Here is a 25,851-nt window from a genome sequence, read left to right as displayed (position 1 = left end):
CCGTTTATTGACATCTGCAGAAGAACACTGCCGCTAGCCAACTGCTCAGTGCGGCAACCGCACAGCAACAACAACACACAGAGCGCCCTCTGACCCCGGAAGGACACACCGTCGCAGCGAGAAGGCCTCACCCGTCACTATGGCAACATAAACAAAACATAACTGTACAAACAGAACCCCGAACAGCCCTGACCCGCTACATAGCCCCCACCTAAGGGGTCAGTCGTCCCCAACTACCCCACACAAAGTCCTGCAAATGTCCAGGTGCCTTCTTTTGGCGCACCGGCCGGTCACGACCGGCGGGGGAAAAGTCACTTGGGTCAGAACATGGGGTGCCACCATCATCCCACTTCTGACACCAATGTGGCGAGCTCAGACAACGAGGAGACGGAGGTGTCGTTTGGTCTTGCTTCCCGTGAGCTAGCCAGGGAGCACAGCCGTTTATTGACATCTGCAGAAGAACACTGCCGCTAGCTAAGTGCTCAGCGCGGCAACCGCACAGCAACAACAACAACAACACACAGGGCGCCCTCTGACCCCGGAAGGACACACCGTCGCAGCGAGAGGGCGTCACCCGTCACTATGGCAACATAAACAAAACATAACTGTACAAACAGAACCCCGAACAGCCCTGACCCACTACAATATGCTGCTGAGAATATAGCCCAGAAGAAGTGTATAGTATAGCTTTTATTTTGGAAAGAGCCGTTTCTCTGTAATAAACTCTCTTTTCCAAAGATGCCAGCCAAAGAAAAGCTCACCACAAAACGGAAAAGTTATGACAAATCAGACTATAAGGCAAAAAGAAAGTGCAGCTTTATGGTTTCATGGACAAAAGAATTTCTGTGGCTGCAATATGACGAGCTATATAACCGGGGCTGCACATAAGTGGTCCGCAGGTGCGCATTCGCTGTCAAAACAAAAAACAAAAAAACGCGCACAAGATATGAAGTTGCAACGCGTGTTTGCATACATACGATTTTCTGGAGGAGGACAGAAATTTGTTTAAAACTCTTAAAGATGTCGAAGAAGCTCCTTTAAGCAATTACTTTGGTGTTCCTCTACCTCCAAAGAAATGTCAGAAGGAGTCCGAACCACAAAAGAAGCGCGTATTCTCGGAAAAGTGGTTGCAGGAGGTGAGCTGGCTTCAAACAAATGATGAACGCACAGAGATGTGGTGCGGAATGTGCCGTGAAAATCCCACTCTAGCGGACAAAAACAGTGCTTTTTATATGGACGCAAACGCGCGTTGCAACTTCTTATCTGGTGTCTTTTATTTTGACAGCGAATGCGCACATGCGACCACTTATGTGCACCCGTGTAAATAACATAATGTTCTGCCGGGTGTGTTGTTGGTTTTCTCTCGATTGTTGTTGGTTTTCTCTCGATTTCTGTGTCGACAAGCGCCTTTGTTACTGGGACCAGTCATTTTAAGAAAGGCCCCCATTAGAATCCATGAGAAATGCAAGAAATGCATTATTGCTCAGTCTGCAATATCTTTCCCAGAACAAACACCAATTGCAATTAACATACTAAAAATAAACCTGAAAAATCTGTTTAGAACAGCGTACTATGTTGCAAAGAGTGAACTACCACTGGCAAAATTTAGCAGTCTTTGCAAGGTTCAAAAAGCAAATGGCCTCGATCTTGGTTCCACTTGTCTCTTACCCGTGACTTCAGCGGAAATTTCAAATTCAGGATCTGACACAGACTGATTCATGTCCTACACAGTTCTTACAAGTTCATAGAAATTTCTGTTCAATTAGAACCAAGTATTTGAGTTGATGATTGTAATTTTTATACAATGTTCTAATTTGTTTTTCAACAATTTTTTGATTAATGTTTTGTTTCCTTTACAATATTATACTTTAATGTATAATATTGTAAAGGAAACAAAACAGGAAACAAAACATCAATCAAAAAATTGCTCTCTTTTTTATTTGGGCTACTTACATTTATTTTGGGCTACCAAAAACTGAAGAGTCCCTGCCCGAAGGGCTACCAGGGATTTTGAAATTTTGAGAGCCCTGAGATATATTTATTTTTTTAATTACTTTTGTTTCAACAACATTACATTTAAAAACTGTACTTTTGAGTTAAAATATATATTTATAATTTTAATAAATGACAAATTAAAAAGGCATGAACTTTTTTTGTATCGAAAAAATATCGAACCGTGACACCAAAGTATCGAACCGAACCGAACCGTGAATTTTGTGTATCGTTGCACCCCTAATATATATGTGTGTGTGTATATATATATATATATATATATATATATATATATATATATATATATATATATATATATGAGTCTCAGCTACCTACAGATTGACAATTACTTCGAGCGTAACTTTAGAAATGGAGCAGAACTCATTGAGCACCAGATCATCTCAAAACTTGAGATGAGTTCACTGTACTCTATTTCCTCTGAAGTCACCAGCTCAGTCCAACAAAGCACTGCTAGGAATGGTTTGAATGGGAGAAACCTGTCATAGCTGACAAGCCTCTGTGTGATGTCATGTTAGTGTGGACCCAAATCCCATAGGAATGTTTCGAGCCACTTGTTGAATCTGTACCACGGAAGGATAAGGCAGTGTTGACAGTAAGAGGTCCAACCTGGTGTTGGTATGGTGGTGAGTGTGAATGGATAGAGAAATATACACCATAGATAACAAGTAAAAATGCAAAACTTAAAACACAGAATCCGCGATGTTCAGGATTTATTATGGGCACCGTGATTAGAAAGGGGTACATGTGGAGGAATGAGTGATCTTTGGCCACCACAGCACGATGTGCTTTATTAGCAAAGAATCATACAACATGTCTAAGAGGAGGGTTGCTCGTACCACACCGTCCCCAAAGTCATCAGGAGGCGCCTTCTCCTCACTGCTCAGTCTTCTTCAGCTGTAGTTGTCAATCAACTCAAGCAGCTGATGCACTGCAGCTCTGAACATGTGCATTTGCGGCCTGCACTCATTATACCCCTCCCCCTGGTGTTCACGCAGCTTTAAAAAAAAAAAAAAAAAACACGTTTTCATGCTGTTACTATGTTTACAGAGGATGATAATGTTTCCCAGTGCTGTAGATCCAGATTACTGTACTTGTGGCGTCTGGTGAAGGACAGGTGAATGGCTAAAAAGAAAAGGAAAAGCGGATCATGTTACAAGCAGTGGCTTCACCTGACAACAAGCTTCTTTGTGTCTCATGCAGGTCTCCAAACAGGGTCGTTTAGAGACCCTTCCTCCACCCTGTGACTCCAGATATTTATAGAGGAGTCGTCTGTCAGTGAAGCCATGCTGCTGGTCTGTGTGTCGCTCTATTTCTGACTATTGCTGCATACCCCCTCAGTCAGTCTTGCCCAGTCTGTGCGACTGTGAGTGTGTGACAGGGGGAGTCTCATTTTGGCTCGCTGGATTTGCCATTAAAAATCTGGAGCCTTTAGCTGCTTCTCTACAGTTTTGGAAGGTATGGCTGCGTTTTGTTCTATCCTATTCGCTGTCCACTTATAAAGTTCCTGTCATGGGTTTTATTCATAGATTGGAGCTGGGTTAGAGAGAGCGGGGCTTCAGGGGCCTACATTCTGTAATACAGCCGGGCTGAGATTTGACATTGTTACATTTAGATAACACTGGTTCAGACGCCGCTGTCTACTTCACCAGAGGACTGGTTTTTACTGTTGGCTCGATTTTTATTGTCAAGCATGTTTCTGTCTCTGGTGTCTTGTTAGGAGAAGTTTTCTGTTGAGGTCATAAACTCGTCTTGTCAAGCAAGGGTCCTACAGTTGAAAAGAAGGTTTAGCATGCCACCCGAGAACCTGTTGGATGCATTTCTATGTCAAAACAGACTTTTAGGACAGTTTTAAAATCATTTAGAAAGTTGGTTGGTAGTTTTTATGTGATTGGCACAATGCCTGGTCCTTCTAAAACTAGCTGTTGAGTTGTTTACAGGGACTGACTAAACCTGCCCCTAGTATGCTGCTTACAGGCAGAGAGCAGGATCTCATACTGTATGATCCACACCACAAGGCTACTGGAGCGAGGTACATGGCACATAATGACAGACATGTTTCTGATTTTCTATCTTGCCTCTGAGGCTGGATCTTCCTTAGAGGGGAAGTTCGGAGAAAAAAAACAAACATGAGACCTCTGACACTTGTTTGATTTTGCTTTCAGATGAAACCATGTTTGACAGGATGATTTTCATCCACTACTCTTTGGAATTAGACCACATTTTGGGTTATGTTTGGGTTAGCTTGTGTTGGTAGTCTGGATTGGTGATTAGTTGTGATCTAGCTTCGCTCTTCTCAACCTCCTCCCTTTGAAACCTTTTTAAGAAGTCAACAGGTTGAAAATCAGTTGGACTGATGATTTTTAGTTTTGTACAGAGTGCTGGCACCTCAGACAAACACGCATCTGGGTCCTTGAACAATCTGATGACCACACTGACACAAAGTTCTAATCATCAGCAGTGAGAAGTGCACAATCAATGCAGTCCTGTAAGAAACTAAATACACCTTTACCGCTGTAGGAATGAAGAGTGTAGCTAGCGTCCAGGTCCTGCTAATCCAGGGGTGGGCAACTCCAGGCCTTGAGGGCCGATATCCTACAGGTTTTAGATCTCACCCTGGGTCAACACACCTGAATCAAAGGATTAGTTCATTACCAGGCCTCTGGAGAACTTCAAGACACGTTGAGGAGATCGTTTAGCCATTTATATCAGCTGTGTTGGATCAAGGACACATCTAAAACCTGCAGGACACCGGCCCTCGAGGCCTGGAGTTGCCCACCCCTGTGCTAATCAAATACACTTGATTATCTGATCAGCAGTAAGTGTGAGCACTTTTGTAAAAACTGAGGTTTTGACAGTTTGTTTCTGTGGCGCACTCGAATGTATGTTGTATACCAAAGTCTTCCCAGGAGTGGGCGCCCCAGCAAATTTACCCCAAGCTTAGGCCATCCATGCTCTGAGAAACTGCAAAAAACTCAAGAACTCCACCGCAGACTCTACAAGTTCATAGCAAACATCTCAGACCAACTGCCAGCATGGTGGTGGAGCGATGAAGATTTGGGCACCTTACAGTCACTGAGCAGAACATGAACTGCTCTGTATACCAAAGTGTTCTAGAGTCAAATGTGAAGCCGTCTGTCTGACAGTTAAAGCCTGAATGAAACTGGGTCATCAACAGAACAATAATCCCGAGCACAGCTGCTGAAAAAGGAAAGAATCAGTGCTGTGGCCCAGTCAAAGTCCAGACTTCAACCCGATGGAAATGGGGTCATGACAAAACAGAACCGCAAAAAGACATCAGGAGTGTTTGAGGCCAAGGGCAATGGGAAGGCACAACTTTTTTCACAGTGTAGCTACTGATTAGTAAAACTTTTCACACAGATTTACGCTTTAACAATATGTGTGTTTATGACCCTATTAATCACAGCAGACCCTTGCCTTCAATGCAGTGTTGTAAAAAAAGGTGGATAATGACAAGATTGATTAACGCCAACACATCATACAGAGTCGGTGTGAGCTGACTGACAACAGAACCTCTGAGCAGGAGCACGACGAGACAGTTTCTTAAAAAATAATGACGTCTCAATAGACACAAAGTGGCAGTGAAGTATGTCAATAATGGAAAAGTGGATCATGATGGTGTGTGTGTGTGATAACTGTCTTTTACTGAAGATTATCTAATTTACCTCAGTTTTCTTTCTTTCTTGTCAGATTGTTCTTCTCCCTCTGTGCACACGCACATTGCCACCATCACATCTTGCTGACAGACGCGTGACCCTCCACCTCCACAGCCACCTCACTCCCCTTAACCCTCTCCCTACTGTGAAACCATGGCACTGTCCTCACGCTTAAAACTCTGGGAGAAGAAGGGAGGTGCAGAAATGCTGTGTGCTGCATTAACTCTAATAGCTGGTTGTGACTGCACGCATGTGTGTGTGTGGGTGTGTGTGGTGCACTGATCACATAGTGAGTGCTCCTCTGTTCTAACCCTGAGTCATCGTAGCATGCCACTGCTGTGGTTGGTGTATTAATCATCTTGCATGTTCAGTGTTTGAGCTTTTTACAGCCCCATGCTGTCACTTGACATTTGCGATCTGAATCTGCTGATACTGATATTTCTGTTGAGATACAAAATATTGAAGTTTTCCACAAATGGGAGCAGAACACCCAGCCTTATATGGCAGTTTCATCACTCAGTTCATTCTGCTTATCACACGCTACCGAAAAGATGGTCATGCTTAAGTTTAGGTTTTTTGGGGTTGTTTTTTTTTTTATCCATTTTGAAGCCTCGAGATTAGCCTCCATTTTTCAGCCTTTTTCAGGTTGATTGTAAAGATATTTTTATGCTCAGTGACTCCAGCTTACAACACCATTAGTGGAAATCCTTACAGAAAAAAACGAAATTGTATGTCCCAGCTGACCGACAAGCTACAAAGTCTTTCCCCACAGTTCATACAAAAGGAAAGTAGGAGACAGTGATAACTGGAAACTGTTTTTCAGACTGGATTTTAAATGTGTTACACTATCCTGGCAAAAACACAGAAGCAGAGTATTCTTCTGCTGGGTAAAGAAAATACATGCTGTCCTTTTGATGTGGCCCCTCGTACACCTGGTCATACACATGATACCATCTCATAGGATGTCAAATCTCTGAAGAGATTCATACATGCTAGTGGATTTTCAGACTGTCACTGGGAAAATACTTTTAATGTAGCTACATTGTGGAGCACAGCAACACAAATGGAAAGCATCAGATTTCAAACTGATTACAGTATTGGTTAACTGACACTGCATTGCATACACAAGGGTTTTAACCAAAGCAAATATTCTTACACAGTAACATGTTTCATGTGACTGATATGTTATTACAGTATACATAATTAGATTAAGAATCGCTGTCATTTTAAGCACAGTCCCTTAATTACTGTGCAAGTTTGCAAATGATATTGAATACTGGGCAACATCAAAATAAATTTTTTCTCAGATTCTGTCCCTCCTAATGTTCTTGCTCCATGCAGGAAAAACTTTTAAAAGCTGCATTTGAAATCAACTTGAGGCCTTTTACCTGCTTAATTTCTTAAAGGTTTAATAAAGAAATGACCATTTACTTGTCCATGCTTCTGTGTCAAATAAACCCCCAAAACAGGAACAAGTGTACAAAATCACTCTAATGCCTGAGCAGCTGATGCTCGGCTTTTCTGTTGAAGCTCATAAACTGTACCTCTATTATTGTAGCTGAATGTAGCTGTATTATTTCAGACAGAGAAACAGTTGTGACATCTTCTGAACTTACTGTAACTGTCTGGGGGGTTTTACTCTTGGATTAGCTTGACATGAAGCTAATATTGAGTTTTATTTAGTTTAGAAGTAGAACTAGAGGGTTTCTTATCTTTAAAGAGAAGATTTAGGTTTAAACCATCCATGGAACCTCTGCTCAAATCTATTCTAATGCAGTCACAAGTTCATGCCAACTGCAGGGTTTTACAAAGCTGGCACATTTTCACTGGTTAGTCGTCCAATTTTGAATCTCATAAAAAGCTTTGTCAAGCACACTAATGTGTATCCCAGTCTAAATTTTGCAATTAATATGTTTTTGACAGATTTGTGGAGTTTAACAATTCAGCATAGTGGCACCACGTTTACCAAAATGCCTTTGGTGTGAGACCAGACATACAGCTTCCCTCTTTTGCAGAGCACCTGTCTATAAATTACAGAATGATTGCTTCACCTACATGAAAATAGCACGAGGGAAAAAACAGCGTACTCGAAGGCCCTGCCTCTCTGTGCCTCGGGTTCACTCCTCATCTCTACACCAATTCCAAATCCTCACATCTCAGGCATCAATCTAACTCTGTAAACAAATCCCAATCACAAGTCCAGTAGGCCATAACTTTTTTAGAATTCCAGTCTTTTCACTACTTTCAAGCACCTGTCCTCTGATGTGTACTTTCCTATTGTGTGTTTTCCTCCAGTTTTGTTTTTATTCCTCTTTTTGTATATACTCCTCTTGTCTGTTATTTATTCCTGCTGTCTTACTATTTCTATTTTTATTCCATACAGTTGGTGCGGAGCACCCACAATTTTGTCGTACATGTACAATGACAATAAAGGCCTATTCTATTCTATCCTACTCAAATTAACAGCCGTTTAGATTGTCACACATTCTCTTATTTGAAAAACCCTCCAACGCCTCTGGTACCTCATAGCTGTTTATGACCCTGCATGGTGCTAAAAGTGCTGAAGGAAGCTAATTACAAAAAGGCCTTTAAAGGACTCACATTCATTTATGTCCACTGTGCCACACACTGCCTCCCCTTTTTGGACTTATTCTAAACCCTGTGGAGCAGTTTTGATGAACTCATGTTTGAGTGTTGGTCAAAATAAAGTGTTTGATAAGAACTGTAAGAAATCTCTTTCGCTTTCCAACACATTTGTCATACATTGTCAACGTATGCATCTGACTTGTTTAACTCTCCGCTGAGCATGCAGTGCATGCCTGATGTGCATGCCCAATGGACTGCACACTGCATCCAAACCATACAATGACTTTCTATTTTGTTTGTTCTGCCTGAATCATCAATGGACCAAACTACAGATAAAGGAGGAAAACAAGCCAATTGTCACAACGGTACCACATCCGCCTCTGTCAGTTCTGCCAGGTGGTTTCCTCAAGCAGCTCGTCAGAGATTCAGAGAAAGAGACCAAACATAAAGAGCCAGAGGTCAAAGAAGAAAGGCCAGTAAGTCATTCATTTCCATCTCTCAATATCTTATTGAATCTTAAAGATCTTAGTGTTGCCAATACCAGAGTTGGTCTGCAACTAAAAACGTGACTAGTCATTTAATTAGGCCACAGGTGTGCCTAATAAAGTGGCACCCTCTCACTCAGATGCCTCTGGAATGGCCTTCTCTAGGCTGGAGAAAACAATGTCAGTAATGTAATGACAGCCAGAGAAGGGCCAGATGGGCTTCTTTGGATAAAACTGATTTTCTCTATCTATTGCTAGCTTTGGCATTGAGAGATTTAATGGAAGAGATAACAGAATGTATGGATAATAAGAGGTACACACTTGGAGTTTTCTTAGATCTAAAGAAGGCATTTGATACTGTTAATCATGAAATTCTATTAAAAATTTCATGATTAAAAAAACTGGAAAGGTACAGGTTTAGGGGAGTGGTTTGGACTAGTTAAAAAGCTATGTAGGGAATAGGCAACAATATGTACAAATAAATGAATATAAATCTAATTTGATGGATATTGCTTGTGGAGTACATCAAGGTTCAGTATTGGCTCCAAAAATGTTTATTATGTACATAAATGATATTTGCAGAGTATCGCAGATTCTAAAGTTTGTAATATTTGCAGATGACACAAATATATTTTGTTCAGGAGTGAAGTTGCCACAGGTTTTGGAGATGATCACACAGGAATTAACGATATTAAAGTGGTTTGATATAAATAAGTTATCATTGAATCTAGATAAAACCAAATTTATGTTATTTGGAAACCAAAAGAAAAGTATCAAAAAAAAATTCTTGGTGTGATCATTGACCAAAAGGTCTGTTGGAAACCACACATTATACTTTTAAAATACAAAGTGCTAGAACAACTTTAAAAAGTATGTCTATCTCAATAGCGGGAGTGAAATTATGGAACAGTCTAACAGAAGAAATAAAAGAAAGTAACAACATAAACAGAAGACACAACAAAAGCACCAGCAGACTGTGACACATCACCCACTATTTCCAGTAGCACTACTACACACAAGTACAACGCATGCATAACCTTCAGTTAACAGTCAAAGGAGGCCTGTTACTTTTTTCTTCCCACTACAGCCAAACAAACTGAGTGACAACCTGGTGCAACAGTTTCTACTCCCAGATCAGACTCCTCCAATCCTCGAGGCAGAAATGTCCCTGCGGACAGAGCAATTCAGCGACAACAGCGACAACAGCCAACCTCAAGGACGTAACTCAGCACAGCCAGATGGCAGGTCCTCATCTCAGTGCCACATAGTGACTCCTGACTCCAGGGGTAAACCTGAAACCAGACCAGACGTAACACCAGAGCCCCCAAAGCAGCAGCTGCAACAGTGGGACAGAAGGACTGAAAAGAAGAGCAAAAATATGGAGGAGCATACAAAGAAGGAGAGGATAGAGGAATTTGGGCAAGGGAAGGAGAAAGAGAAGGGGATGGAGGAGAGGCAGGAGCCAGAGGGAATGCAAACAGAGACAACTGTGACAGAGAATGCCAGGAAGGAGGTATGTATGCTTTTGTCATCCGGTCTTACAGATAGTCTGAGGCCTGCAGAATACTTGGAAACTCTTCTACATTAAAATAATATTTTTAATGGATTTTTTCCCCTTTTTGTGACACCGTTTCCTTTTAAAACTAACATTTAAATTCCAATAAAAACGTATCTACTTTATGCCCTGCATTCAGATCCCTCATCTGCCTTAGTTGAGACATTCACGAGACATAGACAGTGAAAAAAGTGGATGTAGCTTTGTGGTTGGAAAAGTAAAGCCAGCGGGGAAGTGCCTTAAACTTGCATTCTGTCTGGAGGCCATTAGATGGCGACACCTATGGCGATTAGTTCATTGTTCTACTCGTTGTGGATCATACTGAATAAAAATAAACCTAATTTGTAGGGTTTTAGTTTATATGTTTTTGATGATACTGTGTTTGACACAGGAGGATTAGCTGTGATGTTTTCAGTTTGCTCAGTGGCTAATGACTTGTCAGTTGCAAGCATCTTTTTCTCAGCAGTGTGCACACAGCGAGTGACTTTTCTTTGCCACATCTCTACAAAAGCGCTAGTCTCCTCAAATTTATCTGAATTGTTGTGGTGTTTTTAAAGAGAAACCTGAGTTAATGCTGCATTATTTTTCCTTAGTAATCCTGCAGTGCTCCCCTATTGACATACAGCACATTGTTTGCAGATCACCCTGCTATCGCAATAATCACAATAATATCTAGTAGCATATGAAATGAAAAGATCAGATTTTCTTATATTTACCTGCTGTGATCCAGTGCAGCTGCTTTCCTTCAAACTGTTTATTTCTATGAACAAAATAATATGCCCTCCATAATAATAATTATTATATAATATATTGTTCATGCAAAGCAAAGACTCAACAAGAAGTAGTTTTTATTCCAGCAGTGTGATGATCAGATTTCAGATGTGAGTGTAACAAACTGTTGTTAAAAACTCAAACTACATCAGTTATGGCATAAAATGGAAAATGCAGTTACAATTAACATTTTGGTCATTATTTCGATGGTTTTTGTGAATTGTGGGATGATCCATCACAATGAATTATGAGGCGGTGATTTTTAATCTCCTTTCATAACGAATGGTCCTCCTTAGCTAAAGGAAGCAATAAAGGAAGCATTGAAGCTCCTTTCCTTAGTATTCAGAGAATTTGATTAGATCTTCTTATGGCTGCCACATGGATATTTCTGGGTCACGTCTCTCAGCTAAGAACCATTAAAAGCAAAATGGATCATTGGAGCTCACCACTGGATTCTTGCAACCATGATGGCAACAGCATAAACATTCATCTTAAATCTTCAGAACAGTATTTGAAACCAACAGGTGACGTCGTGGTAGCTACGTCCACCTTTCGTACTGTCTGGTGTGACAGTACCCATTTATGTAGATATTAAATATTACCATTCCATTCAATAGAGAAACAACAAAGTAATCCAAAACTAAAGGTTCTTTTAGGGGTTTTTTGTATTTGCATACTTTAGTAGTTTGACCTATGTGCATAGTGGGAATCAAAATGTTTACGGAGACAAACAAAAGTTACATTTAAGTCATTTTAAGATCTTTAAATCTCAGACAATACAATTCACTACCTAATCCACTGTCGTTCTGTCCAACATATGATGAAAAGCCTAAACAAAAGGAAAGAAACTAGTGTGACAGTTATATAAGTAATTATAAAAAATGTACATATGGTTGATCCGTCGTGATGAAGAGAGCTGAATGGAAAAGCAAAGCTCTCAATTTACCAGGTGATCTACTTTAACTATGGTTACAAACTATGGTAGTGACGGAAAGAACGAGATCGCGGATACAAATGGATGAAATAAACTTCCTCAGAAAGGTTGCTGGCTTCTCCCAGGAGATATGGTGAGGAATTCGGCCATCTGAGAGGGGCTCAGAGTAGAGCCGCTGCTCCTCCACATTGAAAGGAGCAGGTTGAGGTGGTTCGGGCTTCTGACAGGGATGCCTCCTGGGCACCTCCTGTGTGAGGACCCGGGGCAGACTCAGGACACGCTGGAGAGATTATATCTCTTGGCTGGCCTGGGAACCCCTTGGTGTTCCCCTGGACATGCTGGATGAGGTGGCCAGGGAGAGGGAGATCTGGGTTTCTCTGCTTAGTCTGCTGCCCCTGGGACCCGGCCCCAGATAAGTGGAAGAAGACGGATGGATAATTTTCCTTATTTACACTTATATGTTTTATTGTTGTCCCCATTTATTCTATAGTCTTCTGTTTCTATGTCTGAAAGCTGAGCTTTGAGCTCACAGGGATTATTTGAAAATGTAGCAGAAAATAAAGAAAAACACAACACTTTAAATGTGACTTCACTAGAAGTAAACTCTGAAAACAATGGTATTCAATGCTGTGGCACACTAAATGATCATGCATTATAGAAACTGTGCAGCCAAAAAGTAGTTACTGTTCTTCTCTTTGTTCCTCTCATGCTGCTTTCTCTCAGGTTAGGGATGTGTGGTATGAAGCTGGAACTGTGTGGTACGTCGACAAGGATGATTTCATCCGTGGTATGCATTGAAAACAACACACACGCACACACTACAGTATGCATGCTAGCTATAAGTACATTTTGAAGAACATTTAACCCCTAACAGAAACCACAGTTACACATGGATGGATCTATAACTGCTGACTCATTCACACAAAAAACAAGTCTTGATTGTAGCCTTGAAGATCCTTGATATTTCCACACCTCAGTTCACAGGGTGTCTGTATGTGTGCTTTCAAAGACATAACTTCATTTCTCCTCTTTTCAGCTACTCAGCTGAAGCCAGATGAAGGCACACCAGAGCTGTCCGAGGGCCGGGTGAGGGTCCGGCTTGAGACGGACGGCTCAGTGCATGATGTCTCCGAGTATGAAGTTGAGAAGGTAGATCAGACTAGAAGTGTCCTTCTGGTTCTATTACTGTCCAAATCATGTAAGAGTTTGCACATCAACTTGTCCTTTGTTTCTAATGCAAACCTTTCAACAACCCTTTCTTTAAGAAACAAACCAGATGAGAATTTCATATGACAAAAAGGTCAACATTTAAACGTATCAGCACAGAGTAATGCATAAATCTCCATTAAATTTTGGAGATTTAGCACACATTTTCTTAAAGTTAAAGCTTTTTATACCAGTCCTGTTACAGTGATGTTACAGTGATGTGAAATTTAAGGATAAGGTCTTTTAGGGATATGATTTAAAAAAAAAACTGCAAACATTATATGAAGCACTTTTCATTGTGCCCTTTTTTTGGTTTGGGAAGCTCATCTTGTAACCGGAAGGTTGCCGGCTCGATCCCCAGCTTTGTCCGTCCTGGTCGTTGTGTCCTTGGGCAAGACACTTCACCTGCGATATGGCAGCTGTGGCTACAACTGTAGCTTGCCTCTACCAGTGTGTGAATGTGAGAGTGGAATTATAATGTGCTTTGAGTGTCTAGAAAAGTGCTACATAAATGCAATCCATTATTATTATATCAGGAAGAATACAAAATCATCTGGTCCTCAGTAGGTTTTAAATTGGGGTACATGCAACCTCAGATGAACTAAAACACAGGACATATGACATATGACAGGACCTTGTCATCATTCATTTAACAGTTTGCTACTCACATTTGTGGTAAGACAGAAAAGGCTTCTTGGAAGGGTTATAAGGTCATATCCAAACAGTCTGGTGTCCATCATTCTACATTGACAAAAATAATTTTATGTTACTCACAAATGGAAAACTAGTGGAAAACATTCAAGACATTCACCAGTCTTGAATGTTAAGGTAAGAGGTTAAAAAAACCTCTTCTCCCTAAATACATATACATAAGAGAGCACATCTGTGCTTTGCAGAGGTGCATCTAAACTGTTGTTGTTTGTATTTACTTACACAGCATGTCTTGTGGAATTTACTGGAGTCAGCAGCAACAGCATAGCGCAGTCATATCAAGTCTAGTGACATAAGGCAGGAAAAGATCAGTAAAGAAACAATTTCCCGCAGCCAAAACACAAATCCAATGAGAACTAGAATACGTTCAGCATGATGAGGTTCAGACGGTGTTCCTGAAAAGAACCAAGTGAAGTTTGTGGTTCTGGAGAATTACTGGAGGTCTCAAGGGACATAAGATTACAATTTATTCAAATTGGATGAAGAGTTTTGGAGTTTCAGCTCCTTAACATGTGCCACTTTTGAAAAGGACCAAAATTGGACAATTGAGTCAAAGCCTATTTCATGGGCAGGTGTGGGCAATTCCTTTGTTATGTCATTTTTAATTAAACAGATAATAGTGCTGGGGTTGATTTGAGGTGTGGTGCTTGCATTTGGAAGATTTTGCTGTGAAACAGACAACATGTGTCCAAAGTTGTCATGTGTGGCTGTGTGACACTTTATACTTAAAGTGGCAGCTTTAGTTGCTGGGAAATAATCCATAAACTAAATTTATGAAAAACAAACGAGGAAATGAGAAACAGCAGGAGAGCAACCAAACATGACGAGACAAAGGGGAAGCAAAACTCAAAACACTGAACACAGGACATGAGACACAAGACTGGCATGGAGATGTAGACTTGACCAGGAGATGCACGACATAGAGACCGGGGAGACTAGACAAGAAAACATGTAACACAGGGGAGGCAAAGAAACAAAATCCAAGATCTAAAAATCACTAAAATACAACCAGACACTAACTGAATCAAAGAATATTAAAAACCAAAACCACTGAGTCACAGGACTCAGGACCAGCACAAAAGGAGCTCTCCATGCAGGTGAAAACCGAAAAACAAAAAAAACCCATCCAAGAAACTGCTACAATGTTAGGAGCGGCAAAATCTACAGTTTGGTACATCCTGAGAAAGAAAGAATAATTTCAAATAATAATTTAATTTATATAAACAAAACTGAAAAACTGAAATGATCTTAGTTTTTGGTTAATTAGCATTTTGTTTCATTCAGGATGCTGAATTGAAATAGTTTGGGAATTTGTATAGACATAAACATATTTTGGTTTGTCATCTTATCTTAATCCAGAACAATAACATTAGTGATATCAAAGTTTTAAAAAGGCAGCATTTTTTAATAACTCTATAAAGCATCTCCACTAAGACAGAAGAAAACTGTTTTCCCAGGGTGTAATCTGTGTGAAATCTGAGACTAACTCTTTCACATTTGAACCAATTAATGGAGATGCTGTTCCTCCACAGTGTAATCCACCAGAGCTCGACCTGTGTGAGGATCTGAGTGACCTGCAGAGCGTGAATGAATGTGGAGCTCTGCACACTCTGACCAGTCGAGCTAAAGCAAATCTTCCACTGACACATGCAGGACCAAACCTGGTCAACTTCTGGCCCCCGTTACAGACCCACAGCAAGGTAAAATTTACACACATTTACAGATCAGTAACCCTATGAAACTACAAAGCTTATTAAGTATGTGCAACATTTTATGTTTATCTTCTTTTTTTCTCTATTAGACCCCAAAGTCACGGCGAGGGGAGTCTGTGTGGGATGCTCCTCCTGCCCTGGCTGCCCTGGTCAAACGGGTCTACATGTCTATGGTTGGCACCAGAAGGGATCACAGTGTGTGTGCATTGGGACGCAGCGGGACGGGCAAGACCACGGCATGTCAGACCTTCACACATGCTCTTATCAAACAAGCTGGCACAGCAGGAGAGAACATGAGTGGTGAGCGTGCGTTGTAAAAATGAAAACTGTTTAGGTTTTTAAAGTGTTAATGATCAGCACTAAAACTTGAAACTGGTACTAGTCTGTCATTTCAGTGACTGTGAGTGAGTCGCTACAACTATGAATCTTAAATGAATCCCAAAACTATATTCAATGAACGTTATACACATCAACATGTAAGAAAAATGATGAAAAATAACCTTTCAGGGAGTTTGTGGATCAAAATTTCTCTGTGAGAGACTGACGGTATCACACAATAAAGATTACTTCAAGTTAATACGGCTAATGTAAGCTATTAAATTGTGAGGTGCAAGTAGTGTTTTGTTAAATAAACTATGACTATAACTATGTGCGATATGTCATGTGTTACTCTCATTCAAGTAATTTTAAAATCTGCCGAGGAAGGATTATTTTTAGTCTGTCCTGAGAAGTAAAACCTTCGATGTAATAGAGGGTGTCCTGTTTTTAGCGAGCCTGTAGGTTCATTTTGCTGAAATGTTTGCTTCAGCTTGTTTTCCTCAGCTTTCCACACTTCCCTACTGTGATTATTGCTATTTCTTTCACTAGTGGAGCGTGTTCAGGCTATGTTCACTATCCTGAGGTCTTTTGGCTGCGTGAGCTCTAAGCACAGTGATGCGTCGTCTCGATTTGCTATGGTTTTCTCATTGGATTTTAACCATGCTGGACAAGCCGCCGCTGGACACCTACAGGCATGTAGCCCAGACACAAACCCATGTAAGTTAGTCAAACATGGCTGTGTAAATTGGGATTCGTGACTTCTGTTCCTTTTCCTCCTTTTTGTCCTGCTTCTCCATCATTCAGACCTTGATGTTGGACAAATGGAAAGTGTGCCAGAAAATTCAGGGAGAAAGTAACTTCCTGGTCTTCTCTCAGATGCTGGCAGGACTCAGCGCAGAGATGAGGTAATCTCCAGTAAAGGTTAATAGGCAGATTTGTTTAAGAAATGCACTATTTATTCAACATATTTAATGACGCAACAGGAAATTTACCTTCACATTATGAAACGTTACTGGCCCTCAAAGTAGATATCGTAGGGTTGGACTCAAATCTGTCACTTTTTAAATTTGTCCACATTTTCCCCAAATCTTTAAGCCCTCATAACTTCTTATGTTCTAGTTGTGGTCCTGCTGAAGCAGCAGCAGCTGAAGGTGTTTGTTGCAGATTCTTCCTTTATAGAGCTACTGATTTGCCACATAACAACCTATTTTCCCATTTCTGATTCTATATTAGGATCGAACTGCAGCTACACCAGCTCTCTGAATTCAACTCCTTTGGTATTGTTCATCCCGCCAAGGTACAGTAAGTGCATCAGAAGGGCCTCTTTTTACCACTATATCACACGTCATGGTATAACAGGCAACATAACCGTAAGTGGAGAAGTCCAGCACAGGGCAGTTCTGTTTTGCATGAACACAGGTGTAATGCTATATTCAGTGGCAACTGGGAAATATTCATTTGTAATATCTGGCTAGGAAAACTCAATGAAAATGAATAACGTGGGTAAGGTTTTCTTCCCTAAGCTTCACATTTTACGATGTTCTGTGGAAGAGGAGCGTTCACAGTGACCTTGCGTATTTGCTGATTATCAGAAGAAGAAACAAAGGAAGTCAGGAGAAAGTTGTGTTTTTCCCTTTTCCTCTAAAATGGAAATCACTTTCAGACTTTAGACCGAATTTTTCTGGAACCGCTGTAATATATGACAACTGATGGCACTGCTGCGTGAATGCTGCTTCAAACATGTGTTTTTCATTAATGCCATCAAGTCTTTACAGCAGAGCGAGTAACTAATTTAAATGTTGTATATTTTGCACTTTTTGGGGGCTTTTCTGTGACCTGTTCTGTACACTGTGTAACAGCCAGAGCCAGAATAGTCACAGCACAGCTGCAGCTGTGGTCACAGCCTCAGAGACAGCTACTGTTCAGAAAGTGTTCTGATGTATGGAACTACTTTGTGTTGCTTTGCATTGGGAACCATTAGCGTGCTGGTCCAGTCCCTGTTTAATAAACTGTAAAGAACTGCTCTGTGGATATTAAAGGAAAGAGAAAGTACTGAATTTACCCAAGATATTTAAACCTACAGGAAATGTTAATAGAAGGCAAAGAGATGCAGATGCAGCATTTTCCTCAAAAAGGTTTAAATTTCTGAAACAAAGTTCTTCAACATGAAATAAGAAATCATAAATATTCCTTCCCCTCCTACAGAAAACAAATAAATAAAGTGCAGCACTGTCTAGATGGGAAAACAAGTAAAGTAAATCAAACCAATAATTATAATAAATAATATTAATTTTATTTCTCCACAAATATCCTGAGGCTGAGCTTGCAGCTTGGAACTCACCGGCTCTGGGCGGTGTTGTGCTTGCGTAGACTGCACAGAGTGAGAAATAGCTCTCCTGAGAGAACCGTGGTTCTATTAATAATCATTCTAGTTGAAATGAGTGCTGGCGAATAGCCCCAGCTGGGGGTTTCACCCACTCACAATGTGGCTGCTCATGTCTACTCGTACTATATGATAATGCTGCTGAGGAACACAAAGGTAGTCAACAAAACTAACCCTTTTGTATCCCTGTAGATCATAAATCTGTACTTTGTGTGGTAGCTGAGAAAAACTAAATAGGGACACAAGCATTCACTAACCGTATTTGGATGGGGTCGCTGCATTTGACACAATGACAGAAGTCAGTGAATGAACAATTCTAATTTAGAAGATTGACCAACACTTCTGCTTCAGTTCAAAGTTCTGGGTGTCCCTTTGCCCAGCATGCTTGTGTGAGTATGAGGCTCTGAGGTAATATAAATGGAAAAATGAGCCAAAACATAGAAAGTGAAGTGGTCAAACCACATGGGAAAAGAGTTAGACTGTGATTGGAGATAAGATGGAAAGATGTGACTCAGCTGTTCCCTCACCTCATTTAATTATCTGGCTGTCAAAAACAGAAAAGACAGACTGTCCCCTCTCCCTTTCTTACTGTTCTTAGGTGGAGGAGAAACAGCGTGCATCCATTGCTTTCACAAAGCTGCTGAGTGCCATGGAAACACTGGGCTTCTCACCCGGCGAGCAGAAGGCGATATGGCATGTTCTGGCTGGTATTTACCATCTGGGAGCTGCTGGGGCCTGTAAAGGTAACATAGTGATTCACTGTGAGTCACACAGTGTTACTACACACTCTCATACACACACACCTCCTGTCTGTAGCTCAGGAGGTAGAACCATGGGAAGGTTGCTCGTTCGATCCCTGGCTTGGACAAGACACTGACCCCAAGACACAGAGTGATTCTCTTTAGGAAAGCCTGATAGTGTCGAGCTAACACTCCACCTCCGATCCAGTTACTTTAAATTTCTCACTCATTGCTGAGCCGACCATCACTAATGTTCAGTGCATGCTGTCATAATCACATCCTCTTTGAGTTTTCCCTTTGGTTGTGCAGTGGGCAGGAGGCAGTTTATGAACTTTGACAGTGCTGAGAGGGCAAGCAGTGTGCTTGGATGTGAAGGTGATGATCTGCACACAGCAGTATTCAAACATCACCTTCAACAGCTTCTGCAGAGGGCCACCGGGGGCAGCAGAGAGAGGAGCGGTGCCGCAGAATCGGAGGAAGGTGAGATGCGCACACACTAAAGCCAGCATGTGAAAAACAGCAGCGGAAAGTTTAGAGAGTGTTTGAGGATCCTGTTGCACACTATCAGTGCTTTCAATCTCTGCTGATCATTACAAAAAAAACAAAACAAAGCTCATGGAAGTGAATAGGGAGATTGCTTCATTAATATATTTTAGTGGTTACAATTTTTCATTTATAATTTGTTTGATATTTCATTATTCAGCTTACTGCTATGTTGAACAATAAAGGCCATCAGTGCGGACTCCAACTAAACACAGCTCACTATTCTCCAACAGTTTTGATTGTTTAGAGGGAACTTTACCATTTTCTGATCCAGTGACAACTTCAAGCATCTTGTTACAAGAGCTAATGTGTGGCACCATCTGGCATATGAACTGGTGTTTATAGAATGGGATCTTTGGTGGTCAGTACAATATAACAAATCAGCACTGCAAAGAATTCACAGAATTAAAGCTACTCATGTAAGCCTCATTGCCTTTCCACCACCCAAGCATCTTTCCTTCAGCCAAAAGATACGATCAGCAGAGCTGATTAGTCCGTGAATAATCTACCCAACAACACAGGAGCAGTTTGTTGCTCAGACTGTGACAAATGTCACCAAAAGGTCATCAGTGACAAATAAAATTAAATGAAGTGGTGACCTGTGATATTGGAGACGCACAGAGCTGAAGTCACATTCAGTTGCTCTGAATTTTGAATGGGTGCCTACCTATATTTTACTTGTAGCATTTGGTTGACTTTCTAGTGTGAGAGCTGACACGAAGCCTCTCAAGACTTAGCCAAAGGGCTATCATAGCCCTGCTTAACTTCTAAAAAAAAGCTCAGAGGCCCCAAAAAGCAGGGATAAAAGATACCTGCTTTAACCTCTCAGAGGTTCCAGATTTTCTTTGAGTTGCATTTTTAGAGAAAGGACAACGTGCTGTAGGAGTGGATTTATCCTGATAAAGCCTTTAAGGATAAAGGAGAACATTAAACAACGCGAGTAGAAAAGTGTGTCCTTATTCACTTTGTTGTGCGCAGGTCCGAGGCTAACAGCTGCTCAGTGCCTCAATGGAATGGCTGCTGGACTTTATGAAGAGCTCTTCACTGCCATCGTGTCACTCATCAACAGGTCTGGATGCATCTCATTAAATACACGATCCACAGCCTCATCACAAGCTCTCAGTCTGCCTTCATAACTGCTGCCTAACAAGGCTTCATGACTTTAGACTTTGCTTTACGATGGCTTACTGTGCTTTTTCTTATTATCTTTAATATATTTTCTGCTACAGTGATTGAAGACTATATTAAACATGGCCCAAATTACCCTGCAATCAATCTGAGTCTGAAAACTCAATTTCTGATCACTTTTCTACTCTTCTACTCTGTATGATGTGACAACGAAGGGATATCCCTAATATGATGATTTCAGGCTCAGGACCACTAATGCCCACTGTTCAAAACCTTCTATTTTTGAGAGCAGCCAGTAAGAAGACAGCTGGCTTTTAAAGAACATTAAAACTGACTGCTCGTTTCATTGAGGGGTTGCCTAATGGCTCGATATGAGATTATAAGGAAGGCTTCGAACACAGAAGTCCAAATGTTTGAACACCTGGAGTTGAAAATGAGGGGAAATAAATAAGAGGAGCTAATGTTGCTTTCTTTTTCTCAAGCTACATCTGTGTGTACCATTTACAAGGTTTGCAGACAGTCTGACGCATTGATCTGTACTTCTGTTTCCAGCTTCATGTGCTTATAGCAGCCGCCTGTTGTTTTGTGTAATTACCACGCTACTGAGGGGGGCCTTATCACATGATCATCCTTCCCTCTACTGTATATTCATGCATCAGATATGTGAATGAAGAACAAACATATAAAGAACTGTAAAACTCAATCAGGCTGTGTTTTGTGGGCAGGGCGCTGAGCAGTCAGCAGCTGATGCTAGCCTCTGTGATGGTGGTGGACACGCCAGGCCTGAGGAACCCACGACACTCAGCAGAGGAGAGAGGAGCCAGCTGGTCCGAGTTCTGCCACAATTACCTACAAGAGAGGCTGCTGGAGCATTACCACTCACATACGTTCACACATACACTCGAGAGATACGCTCAGGTAACTCAGTGTACAGTTACATCTTTCAAGCTGAGTGATCATCTTCTGTGAGTAATGCACACTTACACATAAAAACTCAGTTTCTAAAGCCTGAAAAGAGTATTGAGAAGATGGACGGAGCACTTTTAGGTGCTGATGAATGTAGAAAACGAGACAGGAGGATTGATGGGGACAGTTAGTGAATCAGGAAGTGCAGACGATTAGTAAGAAGGACGTTTGGGAAAATGTGAAGAGAATAGGTTGGTCCAAATGACATACCTGTGCAGGTATAGGGATGTCTGGGAGAGAGGGCAGTGGACTTTTTGACTAGTCTGTTTAACAAAATCGTGAAGAGTGAGGGGATGCCTGGGGAGTGGAGAAGAGGTGTACTAGTACAGATTGTGAAGAACAAGACTAGTGTGCAGAGTTGTAGTAACTGCAGAGGGATAAAGTTGATGAGCCATACCATGAAGATGTAGTAAAGACTTGTTGAAGCTAGGTCAACAAGAGAGGTGATGGTCAGTGAGCAGCAGTATGACCTCATGCTGAGAAAAAACACTACAGATGTGATGTTTGCTTTGAGAGCATTGATGAAGTACAGAGGATATCAGACATGATAGAGGAACTGTGACAATGTGAGGAAGTCAGGAGGTACAGACAAGTATGTGAGGGTGGTCCAGGACATGTATGAGGATGGAGAGGCAGTGATGAGGTGCCTGGTACAAGTGACAGATGGGTTCAAGGTGGCGACAGGTATCTGTGACCTATAATGTCTGCAGATGACATTAGCATCTCCAGCAAGAGTAAGGAGCAGGTGGAAGAGAGCCTGAAGAGGTGGAGGTATGCTCTGGAGAGAAGAGTAATGAAAGTCAGTTAAAGGAAGACAGAATATGTGTGTGTGAATGAGAGGGAGACAGACGGACAGGTGAAAATGCAAGAAGCAGAGATACTGAAGGCAGATGAGTTTAAATATGTGAGATCAACCACCCAAAGCAACAAACAGTGCACAAGAAAGGTGAAGAGCCCAAGCAGGGTGGAATGGGTGAAGGCAAGTGTCAGGGATGATTTGTGACAGAAGGATAGCAGCAAGAGCTAAATGGAAAGTTTGTAGTAGTGAGATGGTAGATGGTAGTGAGACCTGCTGTGATGTATGGTTTGCAAATGAGGTGGCAGAGCTGAAGATGTTCAGTTCATTGGAAGGGAGTGAGATGGACAGGACTAAAAATCAGGAGTTCAGATTCAGAGAGGTGAGGCTGAGATGAATGGAGCATATGCTGATGAGAGATAGTGGATATATTAGACAAAGGATGATGAAGATGGAGCTGCTAGGCAGGAGCAAAAGAGGAAGATGACAGAGAAGATCCATGGACGTAGTGAAAGAGGACATACAGAGGTTCGGTGTGATAGAGGACGCTGGGACAGGGTGAGATGGAGGCAGATGATCTGCTGAAGGTGCTTCCCAAAAGGAAGGACTTGAAAGAAGATCGATGCTGTAAAAATAATGAGTACATACAGGATAAATAAAGTTTTATGTAGACATTCATGATCCCAGGAAGATCCTAATTGCTTATAATATCCCTCTGACTTCTTTATTGAGGTCATGAGGTTGGAATTGCTGGTTTTGACTCTAACATTGAGACACCGATCAGAACGTTGAATCACATGCACTGTTTTTCAAGTTTCAAGTTTTTCAATGAATCATTCTATTGACAAAACCTTAAAGAGATTCAGTTTAATCAATAACTCATCTAAAACAATAAAGGAAAATACAGCAAATGATGACAGAAATCACATGGGCCTTTCCTTTGAAAAATTCGCAAAAAAAAAAAAAAATTTTCAGATAAAATACTGTAAATACAGGCGTTGATTACCAAGTTATTATTCTACACAGACCAAACAGCACCGTATTTAAAAATAAAAGTGCACCACTATTTTCCTACTCCGACACACAAGCTGAAATCAGCTGATTGTACCAAGAGTGCAAGAACCGATAAGATGTATCGACAGGCAGGCAAACTTACTACGATTCCCATCCTTAACTGGAACAGACTCTCTGCCTTTAACAGACTCTGTCATCTTTGTTTTACTTGTTTATGTTTTAGTCTGTTATCTTGTGACCCAATTATTGTGTTTGAGAACCTGATGCCATAACTTTTGCCTCTGTTTTGCTGCCCTCTCTTGTGTACCAGTATACAGCACTGGTTCATGTTCAGCTTACAGGCAACAGCACTTACGGTCCGAGTGAGAGTTTTCATAGCCAATCCCTCTTTGGAGCTTTAAAACACAAGAAAATCAATAAAATAACAATCTGTATAACAATTACACACATTAAAAAACAGAATTGCAGACCAGAAGAGATCTGTTTCTCACATGTGCAAGTGGCCAGAATGGGATTCACACACAGCAATTTTAAAATGTCAGCCACACTGGAATGTGTCCAGGATCCTTTCTGCTCAGCCTTTACTAAAACCAGCTTTAACAAAAGAGTACCAGTTTTACCCCCTGAACTTAAGCCCTAACTGGTTTTCACTGAGTATGCTAATATCTTTGGGATATCTTCACAGTCGTGATGCATGTCTGTCAAAGATGAAAGATTAACAAAAGAGGCAATTTCACTGAGATTAAACCAATACAATTGTTAGATCTACAACAAATATGTTCCGATTTGATGAAAATGACACACAAAAATGAGTTAAACCGATTATTACTGAGTGAGAAAAGTACATAGGTGAGAAAAATACATTTGCCGGAACGACTTTGTTTTGTCTGCTGCAGGAGAAGATCCACGTGGAGTTTGAATGTCCAGAGACCAGCCCGGCTGAGGTGGTCTCTGCCATTGACCAGCCACCTCCACAGGTACGCAGCAATGTGACGTAAAAAGACGTAAATGTGAGCATGAGGATAACAGCCATGACATCTTACCAGGAGTTTGATGTTTCCAACTTTACGCAGGAATCTTAAAGTTGTCTCATTTAAATTTCTGACGTATAATGTTATATGATAACAGCTCTAGAGACTCCAGAAATAACTTCTGTCTTGAACGCATGAGACTACGAGGCTTGTGAGACTTCTAGTTTTACTTAAAATCATCCCCTGCCCTGCTGCAACAACCCAAATAACAGTTTATCAAAAGTTGACAAACTTGTCTGAGTTGGGTTCGATTATTAACAGAGGGAATAGTTTCACCAGCAGCACCTACAACTGGAGGTTATGTAGCCTGAGAGGCGCACCAATACTTTTCCTCCTTGTCATTATTATTACAGTCTGTCCTTACTACTCCCCTTAAAAGAAGCCAGAAGAACAGTGCTCGTTTGCCAGCATTTATCTTGTTCAAGAAATGACATGTACTGTGACTTTTAGCATAAAAATACTTCACTTTTCATTGTATCCTCCATCTGACCAATAGAAAATCATCATGCTTTAACCCAATGTATGCTTGAAACGTACGTGTGTGTGTGTGTTTGTTTCAGGTCCGCGCAGCAGATGAAGACCGCAGAGGTCTTTTATGGGTTCTGGATGAGGAGATGGTGACGCCAGCCTCTTGTGAAAACAGGGCCGTGGAAAGAGTGTGCCAGTATTACAGCAACATGGGTAAAAAAATACACTGCTAGTGAAAACTTGAGCGCCATATAACTTAAAGAAGATGAATTAATTGTGTTTGTTTGTCCTTGCAGTGCGACAGTGTGAGCAGCTGCTGCAGTGTGAGGTGAAGCACCTGATGGGGTCTGATCCTGTCCGATACGATCTGGCTGGATGGTTCAGCCTCATCCAGAACAACCCATCTGCTCTGAACACCATCTGTCTGCTCCAAAACTCCACTGTGTAAGTCAGAGGCCTGGGGGCTGCCCCACAAGGATGCCGTGTCTAAATGAATATCTTCTAGTAGGCTCCAGTTGGCAAATGGCCCTGGGAAAATATTTTACTAAAAGAGTGGTGAAAGCCTTACAAACAGTTAAAGGGTGTGTTAGATGTCATTAAATGGTCAAAAGTCTGTATATCCAACTAAAACTAATTATTGTGACCCTGTAAAAGGAACAGGTTTCCTTTCCTCTTTCAGAAGCTACTGTCTCCTTTTAATATTGGTGTTTAAACTGAACATATGCACATAGTTGTACTGTGTTTAAATTAGATTAAACTGAGATAAGAAAAGTTTTTATTAACCTTAGGGAAACAAATTCAGGTGTTTTGGCAGCAC

At 41.1% G+C, this 25,851-nt stretch overlaps 1 protein-coding gene across 4 annotated transcripts in view; it reads left to right on the top strand.

The window, feature by feature from the left end:
- Nucleotides 1–3,328: 3,328 nt before the first annotated feature.
- Nucleotides 3,329–25,851, top strand: part of myo18b (myosin XVIIIB) — a 68,306-nt gene continuing 45,783 nt past the window's right edge. For all 4 annotated transcript variants that reach the window (XM_026172664.1, XM_026172665.1, XM_026172663.1 and 1 more), the window contains exons 1-18: nt 3,329–3,468; nt 5,722–5,879; nt 8,606–8,749; nt 9,846–10,271; nt 12,742–12,805; nt 13,055–13,167; nt 15,468–15,635; nt 15,737–15,947; nt 16,515–16,657; nt 16,770–16,870; nt 17,199–17,262; nt 18,947–19,091; nt 19,398–19,568; nt 20,610–20,700; nt 21,485–21,677; nt 24,432–24,512; nt 25,127–25,247; nt 25,331–25,478. In XM_026172664.1, coding sequence (XP_026028449.1) covers nt 5,841–5,879; nt 8,606–8,749; nt 9,846–10,271; nt 12,742–12,805; nt 13,055–13,167; nt 15,468–15,635; nt 15,737–15,947; nt 16,515–16,657; nt 16,770–16,870; nt 17,199–17,262; nt 18,947–19,091; nt 19,398–19,568; nt 20,610–20,700; nt 21,485–21,677; nt 24,432–24,512; nt 25,127–25,247; nt 25,331–25,478 — 2,423 coding nt within the window. In that variant the 5' untranslated portion in view covers nt 3,329–3,468; nt 5,722–5,840. The remainder of the gene's footprint in view (nt 3,469–5,721; nt 5,880–8,605; nt 8,750–9,845; nt 10,272–12,741; nt 12,806–13,054; nt 13,168–15,467; nt 15,636–15,736; nt 15,948–16,514; nt 16,658–16,769; nt 16,871–17,198; nt 17,263–18,946; nt 19,092–19,397; nt 19,569–20,609; nt 20,701–21,484; nt 21,678–24,431; nt 24,513–25,126; nt 25,248–25,330; nt 25,479–25,851) is intronic.

Source organism: Astatotilapia calliptera, chromosome 7 (assembly GCF_900246225.1).
Source record: "Astatotilapia calliptera chromosome 7, fAstCal1.2, whole genome shotgun sequence".
NCBI lineage: Eukaryota > Metazoa > Chordata > Actinopteri > Cichliformes > Cichlidae > Astatotilapia > Astatotilapia calliptera.
This window is presented reverse-complemented; position numbering and strand designations above follow the sequence as displayed.